The 13081-nt window shown below is 44.3% G+C and overlaps 1 protein-coding gene across 1 annotated transcript; it reads left to right on the top strand.

Annotated features, from left to right (window-relative positions):
- The first annotated feature begins 4376 nt into the window (after window positions 1-4376).
- On the top strand, window positions 4377-6900 carry LOC132454899 (probable E3 ubiquitin-protein ligase TRIML1). Its single transcript, XM_060048499.1, has 2 exons — window positions 4377-5145; window positions 5231-6900. The coding sequence occupies exons 1-2, from the start codon at window positions 4896-4898 to the stop codon at window positions 6853-6855; spliced, it is 1875 nt and encodes a 624-aa protein (XP_059904482.1). The 5' UTR covers window positions 4377-4895; the 3' UTR covers window positions 6856-6900.
- The last annotated feature ends 6181 nt before the right edge of the window (window positions 6901-13081 follow it).

Raw genomic sequence — 13081 nt, forward strand, 5'->3', positions numbered from 1 at the left:
TCAGACTCAACGGGCAGAGCCCTTGACTCATGTGTGAGGGCACAGAGAGGCCTCAGGTGAGCTCTGCTGGGTTGTAGAGGAGCTGCTGTGGCCTGATCAGGATGGGAGGGGGGGTACAGACTGATGTACATGTGTGGGATGGCTCAGCGGGCTGGGTGGGTCTCTGTTGTCTCAGATAGTCCAGATGGCACTGCCATTGGTCCTTTCTGTTATCATGCTCTATGTGGTCATCAAGTTATCTCCCGGTGTGTTTCACCGGATGACCGCCCCCCAACCGACCCCCCCGGGGACTGCCCCGATCTTGTTGCGCCCCCTCAGGGTAGCTGTGTTAGAGAGCCCCCCCCCGTCGTAAGGTCTGGGGCCCCAAACTTCCCCCCGTTTCTAAGGCTAAGCCTTCCTCTGGGCCCTTTAGTGTTGTTCAGACCAACAGAACCACTTTACTGCTGGGGACAGTGAGAGCTGTCAGAGGAAGGTGGAGCTCCACTGCCCAGCAGAGGGCGCTGTCTGGACACCATTTCCTTTATTTTACAATTTAAATCTGTTTTGGTTTAATCATGAGTAACCTAATGAGTGTTTTATTTTTTAATTAGCCTACACCTGGTTTACTTGTGGATGATGAGTATACTTTTTTATGTTTACTATTGCCTTTTATGCTTCATTTTGTTGATTTAGATAATTGTTAATTGTTTACCAGTAGATATACTGAATTCTCATTTAAATGGTGATCTTTAAACTACGTTTAATATGATCAAGAGGGAGAAATGTAGAATGTTGGTGTATTTTAGTGTCTCTCTGTGTCCACATCTTAGTCTAGGAACAGGCCAGTGCCTCTCCTACTGTACGAGGTGTTATTTCCAACATTCTGTTATTTGTGATGTCCCAACAAGGACGAACCAACCCTGTGGTCTGGGACATAGCCAGGGCCATATACCTTATCAAGGGAGACTGTTATTTTGTTATTCACGCTTTGTTTCCTATAATACTCGCCCCAACCCTTTGGTTTGGTGAGAAGAGGGATGGACAGCCAAGGAGCACGTCTGGAGACTGCTCCTCACCTCCTACACTGAGACTATCCCACCTAAGTCTGTACCTGGGCTGTATTACATCCTCCAATAAACCTTCTATTCAACCCTCTGATACAACCGGCAAGTTGCTTTGATTTCCACCTCAAGAATTACTACTACGAGGAGAAATACACAATGCAGAGTCTTTAAGAACAGTTTAGAAATAAGCTGAAATCTAACATATATAGATCTGTTTCACCTCACTTATATTCCTATTTTTATTTTTTGTTGGCCTACGGAAAGCTTTTTTTGCAGTCGGTTCAGCTGAACATTTTACAGTATGACAGTAACAAATAAGTTACCCTTTCTAAAAAAAATTGTAGTGTTTTTCATTCATCAGTGCAATAACTGAGTTTTGTCAAAATACTCCAACAATGTTGCAGTATCAACTATAGGTGTACAGTACGACTCTGTGGGATTGTGAGTTTAGCCCATTGGAGCTCATTGAATGGACAAATATGCATTGAGATACAATTGTGTCAATGCAATATTTATGTGATATATTCACAGTATTGTATTAAAATATGGCAACAATATTTATACTGTATGTACCACCTAATTGCAACTTTAAAAAAGGAAGCTTTTTCTAAACAATTGTATACATTTGAATATGTAACATGGCCTCATAAAGCCAAAAAATAGGTAAAAAGTATTCTGATGGAAGTGTTTTAAATTTATCACACAACTGTTTAATTGATGCTCTCTAAGAGACATTCATATGATCGTTGTGTTTCTCGTTTTTGTGGAAAAAAAACAGTTTTGAGAAGGGAGATCATGGTTTTGAGTGCAGTGTTTTGTTTCGAAAGAGATTTGTGGAGTTTTGACAAAATGGTAAACTCGTTTCAGATTTGTCCTTAGTGTTTTGAGAAATTGAGCTATAGTTTCAGAAAATGTCTTTAAACAATTGAGAGAAACTGTATGAAAAGCTTCTTGCTTGTTCAGAACACCGCTGATAGACTCCTAGGGCCCTATTTTAGCGGATTGAAACGCAAAATAAAAATTCAAATTGTTTTGATTGTATGTCACGTGATCAAACGGACGGGTGAGAGCCATGAGACTCAATCCAAACCAGTTGAAAGCAAAGTAAAGTGCAGCAGAAATGTCTCGATGCAGTTTTAAAGGGTACATACCAGGCTAGGTTTGTGGTGTTGTGTCGCCATCTAGAGGTCCAATCTGTCTAATCCAACGTTACCTATTAAATCTGTGGAGAGATTTCAATTGATACTGAACCTTGAAATAGTGTGCCTAGATTCAACAGGAATTGACCTTTGACCTCTGGGCCTAGATTCGTCTGGGAATAGCTTTTGACCTCTTGATCTAGATTCCTCAGGGAGTGACCTTTGACCCCTAGGACCTGTGGGTCTAGATTCCTCTGGGAGTGACCTTTGACCCCTAGGACCTCTGGGTCCGAGGTTGACGGGGGGTGGGGGGGTAAGGGGGAGGGGGGGTGAGGTTTGGTGGGGGACTGAGTGCGGGGGAGGGGGTGAGGGTGAGGGGGGGTGAGGCTGAGGGGGGGGGGGGGGTGAGGGTGAGGGGGGTGAGGCTGAGGGGGGGGGGGGGGGGGGGTGAGGGTGAGGGGGTTGAGGCTGAGGGGGGGGTGAGGCTGAGGGGGGGGGGGGGGGTGTGAGGTTTGGTGGGGGACTGAGTGCGGGGGAGGGGGTGAGGGTGAGGGGGGTGAGGCTGAGGGGGGGGGGGGGGTAATCACTGCTCCCCGGTTGTCCCAGGTCTGACCGTTATTCTCGATTGTAAACACACAAAAGATGGAACTATGCACACAATTCTGAAAAGTTTGGGATAGTGAAGCTGATTAGGAGCTGATGATGAGGCTCATTTTCACACAGTAACAAATAAATGTTTGCTTTGTTACCTTTTCGTACTGATTTCATTATTACATCCCCCTAAAGACAGTCTAAACATTTTCTTACCGTAGTGTTTTTTATTTTACTTATCAGTGCAATTACTGTCCTGTGAGTTTTGTCAAAATAGGTAACATTGGTGTATATTCAGAACTCCAACAATGTTGCAGTATCAACTATAGGTGTACAGTACGACTCTGTGGGATTGTGAGTTTAGCCCATTGGAGCTCATTGGATACACCAATATGCATTGTTTCCTATTCTGCTACGATTGAGTCAATGCAATATTTATATTCTATGTTCCCAGTATTGTATTACAATATGACAACAGGGCCGTGCAGAGACCTCTGAGGGGCAGGGGCGCTGATTCAAGAACAGCTTTAGTATTACGTCAACTTTTTTTACGTCAAATACTCTGTTTAACTTATCACCGCTGTATCAACTGTTCTTTCCCAAATAATTTAACCAATGTTATCATTTACCCTAAAACAAGATTTTGTTTTGGAAGGCTGGGATATAGCCTGCTTTGCTCGAGTTTATCGTTGTTATTAATATTTTCATGCATGGTATAGCCTACTACTGTTCATTCATGCAGCCCCTATGGAAAAAATGTTGTGGTTCCGAGTCTTCCGACCTGCCGTGGTACGTCCAAATAGCAGCACCAACTGCGCTATCCGCTGGTGCCCTTAGACCCGGTATTTGTCGGTCAGTTGCGCAACTGCTCTATCGATCTGTAAGACAGCACCATGGATCATTTGCGCCGGAACACGCCTCTGCTCTTCGCCGACACGCCTCTCAGGGCGCAAGTTTAGTGGCGCAGGTTTTCTGCGGGGGGACAATCGGCTCACCCAGGAGGACCCCCTCCCTGGGTTCTGGGTATGGGGGGACCCCTCAGCCTCAGTGTCTCTGTGTCGGTTATTGTCTCTCTGTCCGTCTCTCTGTCTGTGTCTGTGTCTGTGTCTGTCTGTGTCATCCTCCTCCCAGCTGAAGCAGGATGAATGGGCCCCTGACTTTGGCCCCGCCTCCATCGCATCCCCCTGGGGCGCCCCGGTAACGGGGGCGCGTCACTTCCTGTTCGCCTTCAACGTGAACCAATCAGCACCAAGCAGCAGGTGGACTGCCCCGGGCTGGACCTCAGGGAGCTGGGGAGACCCCCCAGGACCACCAAGGAACTAACCCCCCCCTCCTCATCTGGACCGCATTTTGCACTCTCACTCACTCACCTACACACACACCCTACCTCACACTCTTCTGAATAGACCTGAATAGAGTATCCTGAAAGGTGCTATACAAAATATTTTTTTATTATTATTATTAATAATGTCAGTCATTTTGATTCCTCTATACAGTGATTAAGGACTTCAATATAACTAGTGAAGGAATATTAGTATCGGGGGGGGGGGCGTTAAATCATCAATGAATTGGTGAATAAAGTTCACTTGCAGAGCGTGAAGGGAAGGAACGCGTCCCCACGCGTCGCTGCTCCTCGCTATCCCCACCATACTGTTGTCAACAAAACCGTCTATAAACGTATAAATTGTGAATATTCTAGGTAAAACTATTTTTAATTCAGCCGAATTAACTGCCGCATGAAGGTGAACTCGTCGGTCTGGTTCGTCCGCCCTACCCGAGTCACATGCCTCGGCGGCTTTATGAGGTTAGAGTCTGTGAGACAAGCCTTTTTTAACTGCCAGTGTTAACTCAATATTAAATACCAACCATAATAGCACATGTTATATTGGCACACATTGAGAGGGTTGTTTTATAAAGAATGTGGTGAAAATATCAGCCACAGTCAAAATCAAGTCAAATGTAATTGTATAGCTCTTGATCACAGTTAGGCACAAATCACCACGAAATAATCAACATATATTGTTTTCCCGGACTCTCTGTGTCCTGTCTTTTAAAGGTTGAACGTATTCTAATGCTGGAAAGAAGAGAACAAACAGCGAATATGAGGTAGCCTAGACAGTTCATGAATGTGCCCACATTGAGGTTAAAACGTCAGGGAATTCTCTGTCCGTGGGGGCGGAGCCAGGTGTTAGGGGAGGAGCCAGCAGGTGTTAGGGGCGGAGCCAGGTGTAAGGGTTTGGAGAGGAGAGGACCTGTTGTTCAGGAAACGAAACCTAAGGTTCATAGAAACCAAAGAACCGACGTGGAAGCAGTTCTCTCTTTCAGGAGAAAAATGAAACGCAAATGGTCCGACAGACAGAAAACACAACAAGGTGAGTAAAGCAGCACAAGCTAAGGAATTGATGGAATTAGAAATATATAATTGCTCAATACATAAACCTTGTCGTCTGTGTCTAGGAATGGCCTCTGCTAACACTTCCTGGTCTGAGGAGAACTTTTCATGTTCCATCTGTCTGGATGTGTTCATCAGTCCAGTTACCACACCGTGTGGACACAACTTCTGCAGAACCTGTATTACAAAGTTCTGGGATGAACAAGTCAAATACAAATGTCCTGTTTGCAACAAGCTTTTCGGCACAAAACCTGATCTACAGGTCAATACCCTCTTATCAGAGCTGGCTGCTCAGTTTAGAACAACCGTACGAGTTAAAGAGCAGCCTTTTGTTGAACCAGCAGAAGTTCCCTGTGACGTCTGTACTGGGACCCAGCTGAAGGCCGTGAAGTCCTGCCTAGTCTGTCTTATCTCTTATTGTCAAACCCACCTGGAGCCTCATCAGAGAGTCGCAGGCCTGAAGAAACATCGGCTGGTCGAGCCTATGGACCGGTTTGAAGACAGGATGTGTAAGAAACACGACCAACTTCTGGAGCTCTTCTGCCGGACTGAACAGGCGTGTGTGTGTCTGTTGTGCACAGTGACAGACCACAAGTCCCATCCTGTTGTACCTCTGAAGGAGGAATATGAAGTGAAGACGGCCCAGCTGGGGAAGATAGAGACTGAAGTTCCGCAGATGATCCAGGAGAGAAAACAAAAGATTAAGGAGATCAAAGACACAGTGGATCTCAGCAACAAAGACGCAAACAGAGAGATAGCCCATGGTGGGCAGGTCTTCAATGCTCTGATAGGCTGTGTTGAAAAGGGCCGGGATGATTTCAACCAAAAGGTTCAAGAGAAACTGAACTCCACAGTAAAACAAGCTGAAGACCTCATCAAAGAGCTGGAGCAGGAAATAAAAGATCTGACCAATAGAAGCTCAGAGGTGAAGCAGCTCTCACAGACTGAAGACCACCTCCACTTCCTCCAGGCCTTCAGATCCCTGAAAGATCCTCCACCCCCCAGGGACTGGACCACGGTGGAGGTCCGTCCTCCGTCATACGGAGGGACCTTGAGGAGATCCCTGGATCAGCTGGAGGAGACACTGAACATGGGGATGAAGAAGCTGCGTGATGTTGAACTGAAGTGGGTCCAGCAGTATGAAGTGGATGTGACTCTGGATCCTGATACAGCTAATCCCATGCTCATCCTGTCTGAGGATGGGAAACAAGTACATGATGGAGGTGTGAGGAAGAGACTCCCAGACAACCCTAAGCGATTTACACAGAAAATGTATGTTCTCACGAGGCAGAGCTTCTCCTCAGGTAGATTTTACTTTGAGGTCCAGGTTAAAGACAAGACTGGATGGTTTGTAGGAGTGGCCAGAGAGTCCATCGACAGAAAAGGTCTGACAGAGCGGACCACTGGGAATGGTTACTGGACTCTTTACTACTACAAGGATGGGTTGGTATTTAGTGATAACCCTGATGTCCGTCTCCCTCTGAGAGCTGAGCTCCAGAAGGTGGGGGTGTTGGTTCATTATGATGAGGGTGTGGTCTCCTTCTATGATGTGGAAGCCAGGGTTCATATCTACTCTGCTACTGGCTGCAGCTTCACTGAGCCTCTCTATCCAATCCTCTGCCCATGTGTTAATTATGAAGGTAACAACTCTGCCCCCCTCATCATCTCACCTGTCGATCAAACAGACTAGGACCTTGGTTTGGTAATACAACATACTGTCAGGGTGTGTGTGTTTCCCTGTGTTTCCCTACTGTGTTGATTACTGTTCCCTCCCCTAATGTGTCTCAGCTGTTCCTCGTTGTGTTTTAAGCCCTCGTCTTTCCTTTGTTCCTTGTGCTGTCATTGTGGTTGTCTGTGGTTGTCCGTGGTTGTTTGTGGTTGTTAGTCCTGTCGTCTCCCGAGTTCCCTGTTGTCTCCCGAGTTCCGAGTTGTCTCCCGAGTTCCCTGATTCCTGTGCCTTAGCCTTTAGGCCTGAATAAAGTGCCGTTTCCTGAAACCGTCTGCGTTTGGGTCCTACCTGCCTGCCTGCACCCGCAACCTCCTAACACATACAAACAACCAAAACAACTCATTGTATATCCTGAATGATAATCTCTACTATGTGAGATCTGAGAGAACTGCATTAATGTCGTACTGCTGTCATTTAACGAGGATAAGTACTTTAAGAATCAAACCCCAGTTGTTAAATAAAACCCTTTTATAAAGGGCAAGATTACACTTTTGTCTACTTTTTCCAGATTTTTTTATATGGTTAACACTATTGTTAACAGTTGCAGTTATGTAGAACATCTTTAGAGGATTCATTTGTATACATAATAATTGTATTAACATTTCTATTGGTTTTAACTTCTGGATAATGAATGACAAAACAATACAATTGTCTTACTTTTCAAATTCTAATAGAAGGAAAAATAATGAATTTGTAGTCCTACATTATCATTGTAATAGATAATTTAAGTGAAATAGATACATTCCAGTCTAATAGTGCTCAGTAGAAATGCTGTCTCTGTGTAATACAAAAGATACATTTGTTTGTCGCCTAAAACAGTAATTTTCATCCTTTGAGATCGATGGAACGTTTAAAATCGTTAAATAAACAAAGCTCACAGTGACTACATGTAAAGATTCCCCCCATGTCTGTGAGTAATGTGACTTTGTCTTGTCGTCTCTCCTCTCTCCATCCTGCTCTTTCCTAACTCTGCCCTCCTCTGTAGCTAATCTAGGATTGTGTTTATCATTGTCTTGCATTACATTACATTACTTATGGTCTAAATCAGTCACAAAGTGTGTCATTAGTCTCCTTTTAGAAATAAAGGCGCTAAGAGAGTCAATGACACGGGCACGCACAACTGGTAATGATCTGTAATGTTTGGTACTATTCTTTCAGTGGTTCTGTTTATTTTGTACTTTTAAGTGACTATTCTTCAGTTATATTCGTTGTTAAAGCACAATGGTAGTAAACAACTCAGTCGAACCAATTGAATGTTCTCGTGTGTTCAGCCGATGATTCTTCCTGTTTCTTCAGTTGATATCCTCGAAGCTGAGCAGATGTTTCTCCAGAGCCCACTGTTGGTTATCCTAGCAGCACACCTGGAAGGTCCTTCCAGGCCCTTCTATATTATCACTAAAAGTAATAATATAGCAGTAAAGTTGGTAGCCTCGTCTAACTGCTGCCGTTAGGTGACGTAATAGGCTATCAACGTGACTTTTCACATTTGCCTGCCTGCAAGATGCGCATCGTATAGTTGTTGTTTTAATAGACGGTGAAAAGCAAGGTAAGATCACTATAGACAGTCTGTTTCCAAAACCAATTAGCTGATGTTGAAAAATAAACTAACACTTATCTCGTGTTTTAGCAGGTAAAAGTTAGCAGCAGGTTTGATATTCGCCGGATATTCGGTTTTGATTTACCCCGCAATCGGATTAATCTACACAATTTCACTACATTACGGGTGGAGTGTGTTGAGGACACATTTTTATTTCGATCACATAGTATGATGTCAGATTATTGCATTTTGGATGGATAATATTTTTGTGAAGGTAGTTTAATGCAAGGCTACATATTTCATTCTAAATTGTACAGTATTGTGGATATAGTATTATTTTACATGTGAATGTATTTTTTTCATGTGAATGGAGTCTGATGTAAGGCCCCATGTTTCATTTTTAGTTGTACATTTAGGTTAAATTGTGGATTTAGTATTATGTAAAATTTCACATTGTCTGTAGGGATATTATATGGATACTATGTACGATTATATGTAAGATTACACAATATTTTGTTTGAAAAAGGGTAATTCATTATTTAAAATAACGATGACATAATGTTAACTACTCTTGTTCCATGTGCCCTGCCCCTCAGGTCTCAGCACCACCCTACCTATAGGTATTTGTGCTCCTCAAACTAGGTCCACCTCAGTTCTCCTGAGGCTGCCTGGTTCAGATGGGTCCCTTTGCTTCCGTAATAATCCTTAAAATATTTAGTTCCCACTCACACACAATCGTTCTGAGTGGTCAGTAAACGTAATCTTGGTTGCCTGTAAGCAGGCCTGCCTTAACCTGCCATTGGGCCCTGGGGCTGAGAGGTTTCGTAGGCTGATCTTACAATGAAGATGTGTAACTTTTTTCCGACATATTGCCGTTGTTGACGGGGGGGGGGGGGGGGGGGGGGGGGGTTGGACGACAAATCCCGACGGCCCCGGAGGGGGGGGGGACTGTGGCTGGGGTGTCAAGGGGCCACTGGCCCTCTTTTTTCTTGGCTGATGATAGGCCTCTGATCTTTGTAAGCCCCAAACAAAAATTCACATTGTTGCAGTAAAAAAAATGTAGGCCCCCCGATCGGCGAAGGCCCAAGACACTTCGCCGATCGGGGGGCCTATCATGGGCCAGTATAAAATATAAAAAGAAAAAAAAAAAATAAGATTTTTTTTTACTGCAGCTCATGATAGGCCCCCCGATCGGCGAAGGCCCTGGGGCTTCAGCCCAGGCAAGCCCGTGCATTAAGGCGGCCTTGCCTGTAAGCAGTGCTGGCAGGCTGAGGTGTGGAGTGTGAGCAGGAGGGCGACAGCCAGGACGGTCCTCTGAGTTGACCCCGCGGTATTGATGGACACGCATGAACACGCCCCTTTTCCTCGGACGGCAAACTTGCTTGCTCGGTTGAACTCAGAGGAGGCCGAGCGAGGATTCCGAGACAGAATTCAAGATGGCTGCGCCCCGTGTGACTTCAAAGGATGGACTGTTTTCATTGTGTTTGGACCGCTTTGGTGGTTTCAATGGAAATTTCAATCACTCGTATTACTGCAATACCTTACTGCGTCCGTATCTCTGTCTATGGCCTATACTTATTTTGGAGCGCCTGGTACTCTGCCAATGCTACCGCGACAACAGCTTTCCGGGTGGCGTCCATGTTGTTCTCCAACGGCCGACACGCAAAACAAAATAAAACGCTTGAAGTGTGGGCGTGATGTCACAGCCGAGATCCGAGTCGGTCCGCAGAGAATACTAGAACGCACCACCATAACAATTATGTCCGACACGTTGCACCGCAACCTCAGAATACTGTGGCCGGTGTTGGTACCAGATCGACTCGGCTGCCAGACACCGGATTCCAAGATGGCGCCCATTCATTCCTATGTAAACTGCTCAATGGCGCAGGGCAACATCAAGGAGAGATATGCTTCCACATCATGGGGGCCACGCCCTAGTTCATGGCGTACCGGAGGCAGAAATATTCTTGTTTTTTAGCATTGTTAGCATTGTAGCATCATAAGCGAGAGGTTTGAGCGATCGCAGTCGCATTGTTTACCGACCGTGGAAGTATAAGTTAACTTCATAAATATGAAAGATTGCTCCATATAATATATAATACCAACAACATAGTAAATGTATGTTGGCCTAGAAAACAATACAGTTCAATGTTATTGCTTAAGAAACAGATTCCATCCAACTATTTAAGAAAAATGCTATCAATAATTTATCTACAAATGGTTACAGATCGATCAGCAACGAGGTTGGAGTAGCCTACCCATATAAATATTTGTAATAGGCCTACTTTGTTAACTTAGCCTGGCTCCGCCCGCCTAAGTATTTCCGCTCAATTTGAATTTCCCTTCAGTACTAGGTCTGGACCTGCTGTATGTAATTTGGTTTTCTTGTGCCGCCACAGCGGCCACCAATCAGCGAACAGAGGGCGTGTCTGAGAACAATGACGATGAAGTCGTACGCCAGTTTGAGTTGTTGTTGTAGGTCGGTAGTTGATTTACAATGTGCAATTTTTCCCTGATAAATTAAATTCGACGAACAAAACCTGCAGCTGTCGTTGACGGACATTTTCGTGCAAGGTGTTTGGTTTGTGTACAACCTGCGCGTGATTCCCGGCGCATGACATACGTCACAACCAAACGTTAGCGATTGGTTATGGCAGATCCAGAGTGGCACTGGGCAGATCCAATCATTTTAGACTTCAACAGACACCCGCCTTCAAGTGAGTTAACGTTTGTCAATTGATTAGGTCCAGACTCTCTGTACAAATGAAATGAAATGAAGTGAAGTACGAGAGTCTGGTAGAACCAGGCTATTGTTAACTGTCATACACAGCTAAACAAGCAAATGAAAAATTAAATACTTACACAACTGAAATGTTTATTAGGCTATTAACAGTATGATAAAAATGATACCGTAATGCACCCATTCTTTGTCTTTGGATCTTTTGAATAAATGGATCAATAAATGGTGAATCGCAAGCAGAGGAACGTGCGAGTCAATGAGCAGCAGCTGTACCAGTCTAAAAATCCCTTTATCACTAAAACACTTTTAGTGATAAAAAGTCACCACAGTGACTAAAAACCATCAACGTTATTAAACCCCGGACACGAGAAGTTAACTGAGCCATGCACTAGGGCTGGGCCCTCTCGAATGCCGGGCCGAAACAACATTTGTTTCACTACGACTCCTTTCAGCTGCCCACCCCTCCTTCTCCAGCAAAAAATAATAACATTAAACGGCTAATAAAACGCTCGAGGTGGCGTTTTGAAAAGAGAAAACTTCTTTTTTCTTTTTTTAACATGGCATAAAGATAATTATGAGCCTTTGATTGATATCCAGTCATTTTTTGCGGAGACACATTCCTGTTCCCCACTTGTATTGGAGTGGACGGAGATATCTACTTCTGGGCCCCTTGAATCGAGGGACCCGTCCACAGCCCGCTTAAACAGCTGCAATACCAGGCTTTGCCGCTGAGCACTAGTGGATTGCGGAAGTATGCACTGTTCCGGGGGGCTTGGGTACCCACACGCCACACCGGCCTCTGCGGCCAAGTCCAATATCATCCCACTGCAGACGCAAATAGGAGTTCTCGGTTGGGGGGGTTCCCGTTTACGCAGACTGGAACGCCCCCTTCTTATTCTTCGTCGCCTTTCTCGCTGAACTGTATTAAAATGTCAAAGTGTACTACTCCGAAACCATGTAAATAGTGTTGTAAATAAACTTCCAAAGCTTTTCAAATCTTATTTGGAAAATAACTTCACATGGTGTGTCTTTTTACAATTTATTCGTTACCAGCATTCGTAGTGTTGATCAGCAGTGAAATAGTCCACTATAAGACCTTGACGTCGCTTAGCAACCGAAGACGCTTGGGTTGACAAGTTACCGCACTACTACCCATGCAAGTGAACGGAGCGTTCCACGGCATTGAGAAGAGAAGACCCGTGTAATAAAGGCCTATAAAATGTCTGTTTCTGGCATAGATTTCTCCTCAAATTAGGCCAATAAAGCAATGATAAAGAAAAAACAAACGCTCGATCAAAGTCCCGACCCGACAATCAAAACCTGTATTCTGGTGCATTTTGGGGATGGCCACTACCTATTAACCTGCTTTTCATTCAGATTCATAGCCTACATCCTGACTTGCAGGGCCTGGACAATCTTACACTGCATATACAGACTTCATGGCCATTCCACCAGCCATTGCTATTTGACCCATTGTTGTTATTCTGATATTGAGACAAATCATGATCACTGCCCTATAGCATCCATTTTTTGTGAGTCTCAATGTCTACTTTAAATGCAGTTAGAAATATGGGACAGTTGCTTCATTTTGTTTATATGCTACAGGCCGAAAGACTAAATTAATATGTAACTTACTTGCTCTTTTTAAGTATAACATTGTTTGGGGAGTCCAATTCCTCCACTGAAAAGGGTGGAAAGTGCTTACAACGCTCTGATAGTTAGCGATCTATGACACTGTTGTTTTTTATTGGTCTTCATGAAAAAAAAACATAAGGGGTAACACTGTCGTTTTTATCAAATGAAACGTAAAGGGTAACACTGTTATTTTTTATCTGTTGTCATGAAAAACCCATAAGGGGTAACACTGTCGATATTTGTCAAATAAAACATAGGGGGTAACACTGTTGTTT

This window comes from Gadus macrocephalus, chromosome 4, assembly GCF_031168955.1.
Source record: "Gadus macrocephalus chromosome 4, ASM3116895v1".
Lineage (NCBI taxonomy): Eukaryota > Metazoa > Chordata > Actinopteri > Gadiformes > Gadidae > Gadus > Gadus macrocephalus.

Excerpts from the sequence above, each read along its gene's own strand:
- LOC132454899 (XM_060048499.1), top strand. The coding sequence starts at position 4,896 with ATGAATGTGCCCACATTGAGGTTAAAACGTCAGGGAATTCTCTGTCCG. Across the intron at positions 5,146-5,230 it reads CAGACAGAAAACACAACAAG|GAATGGCCTCTGCTAACACT; the intron begins GTGAGTAAAGCA and ends GTCTGTGTCTAG.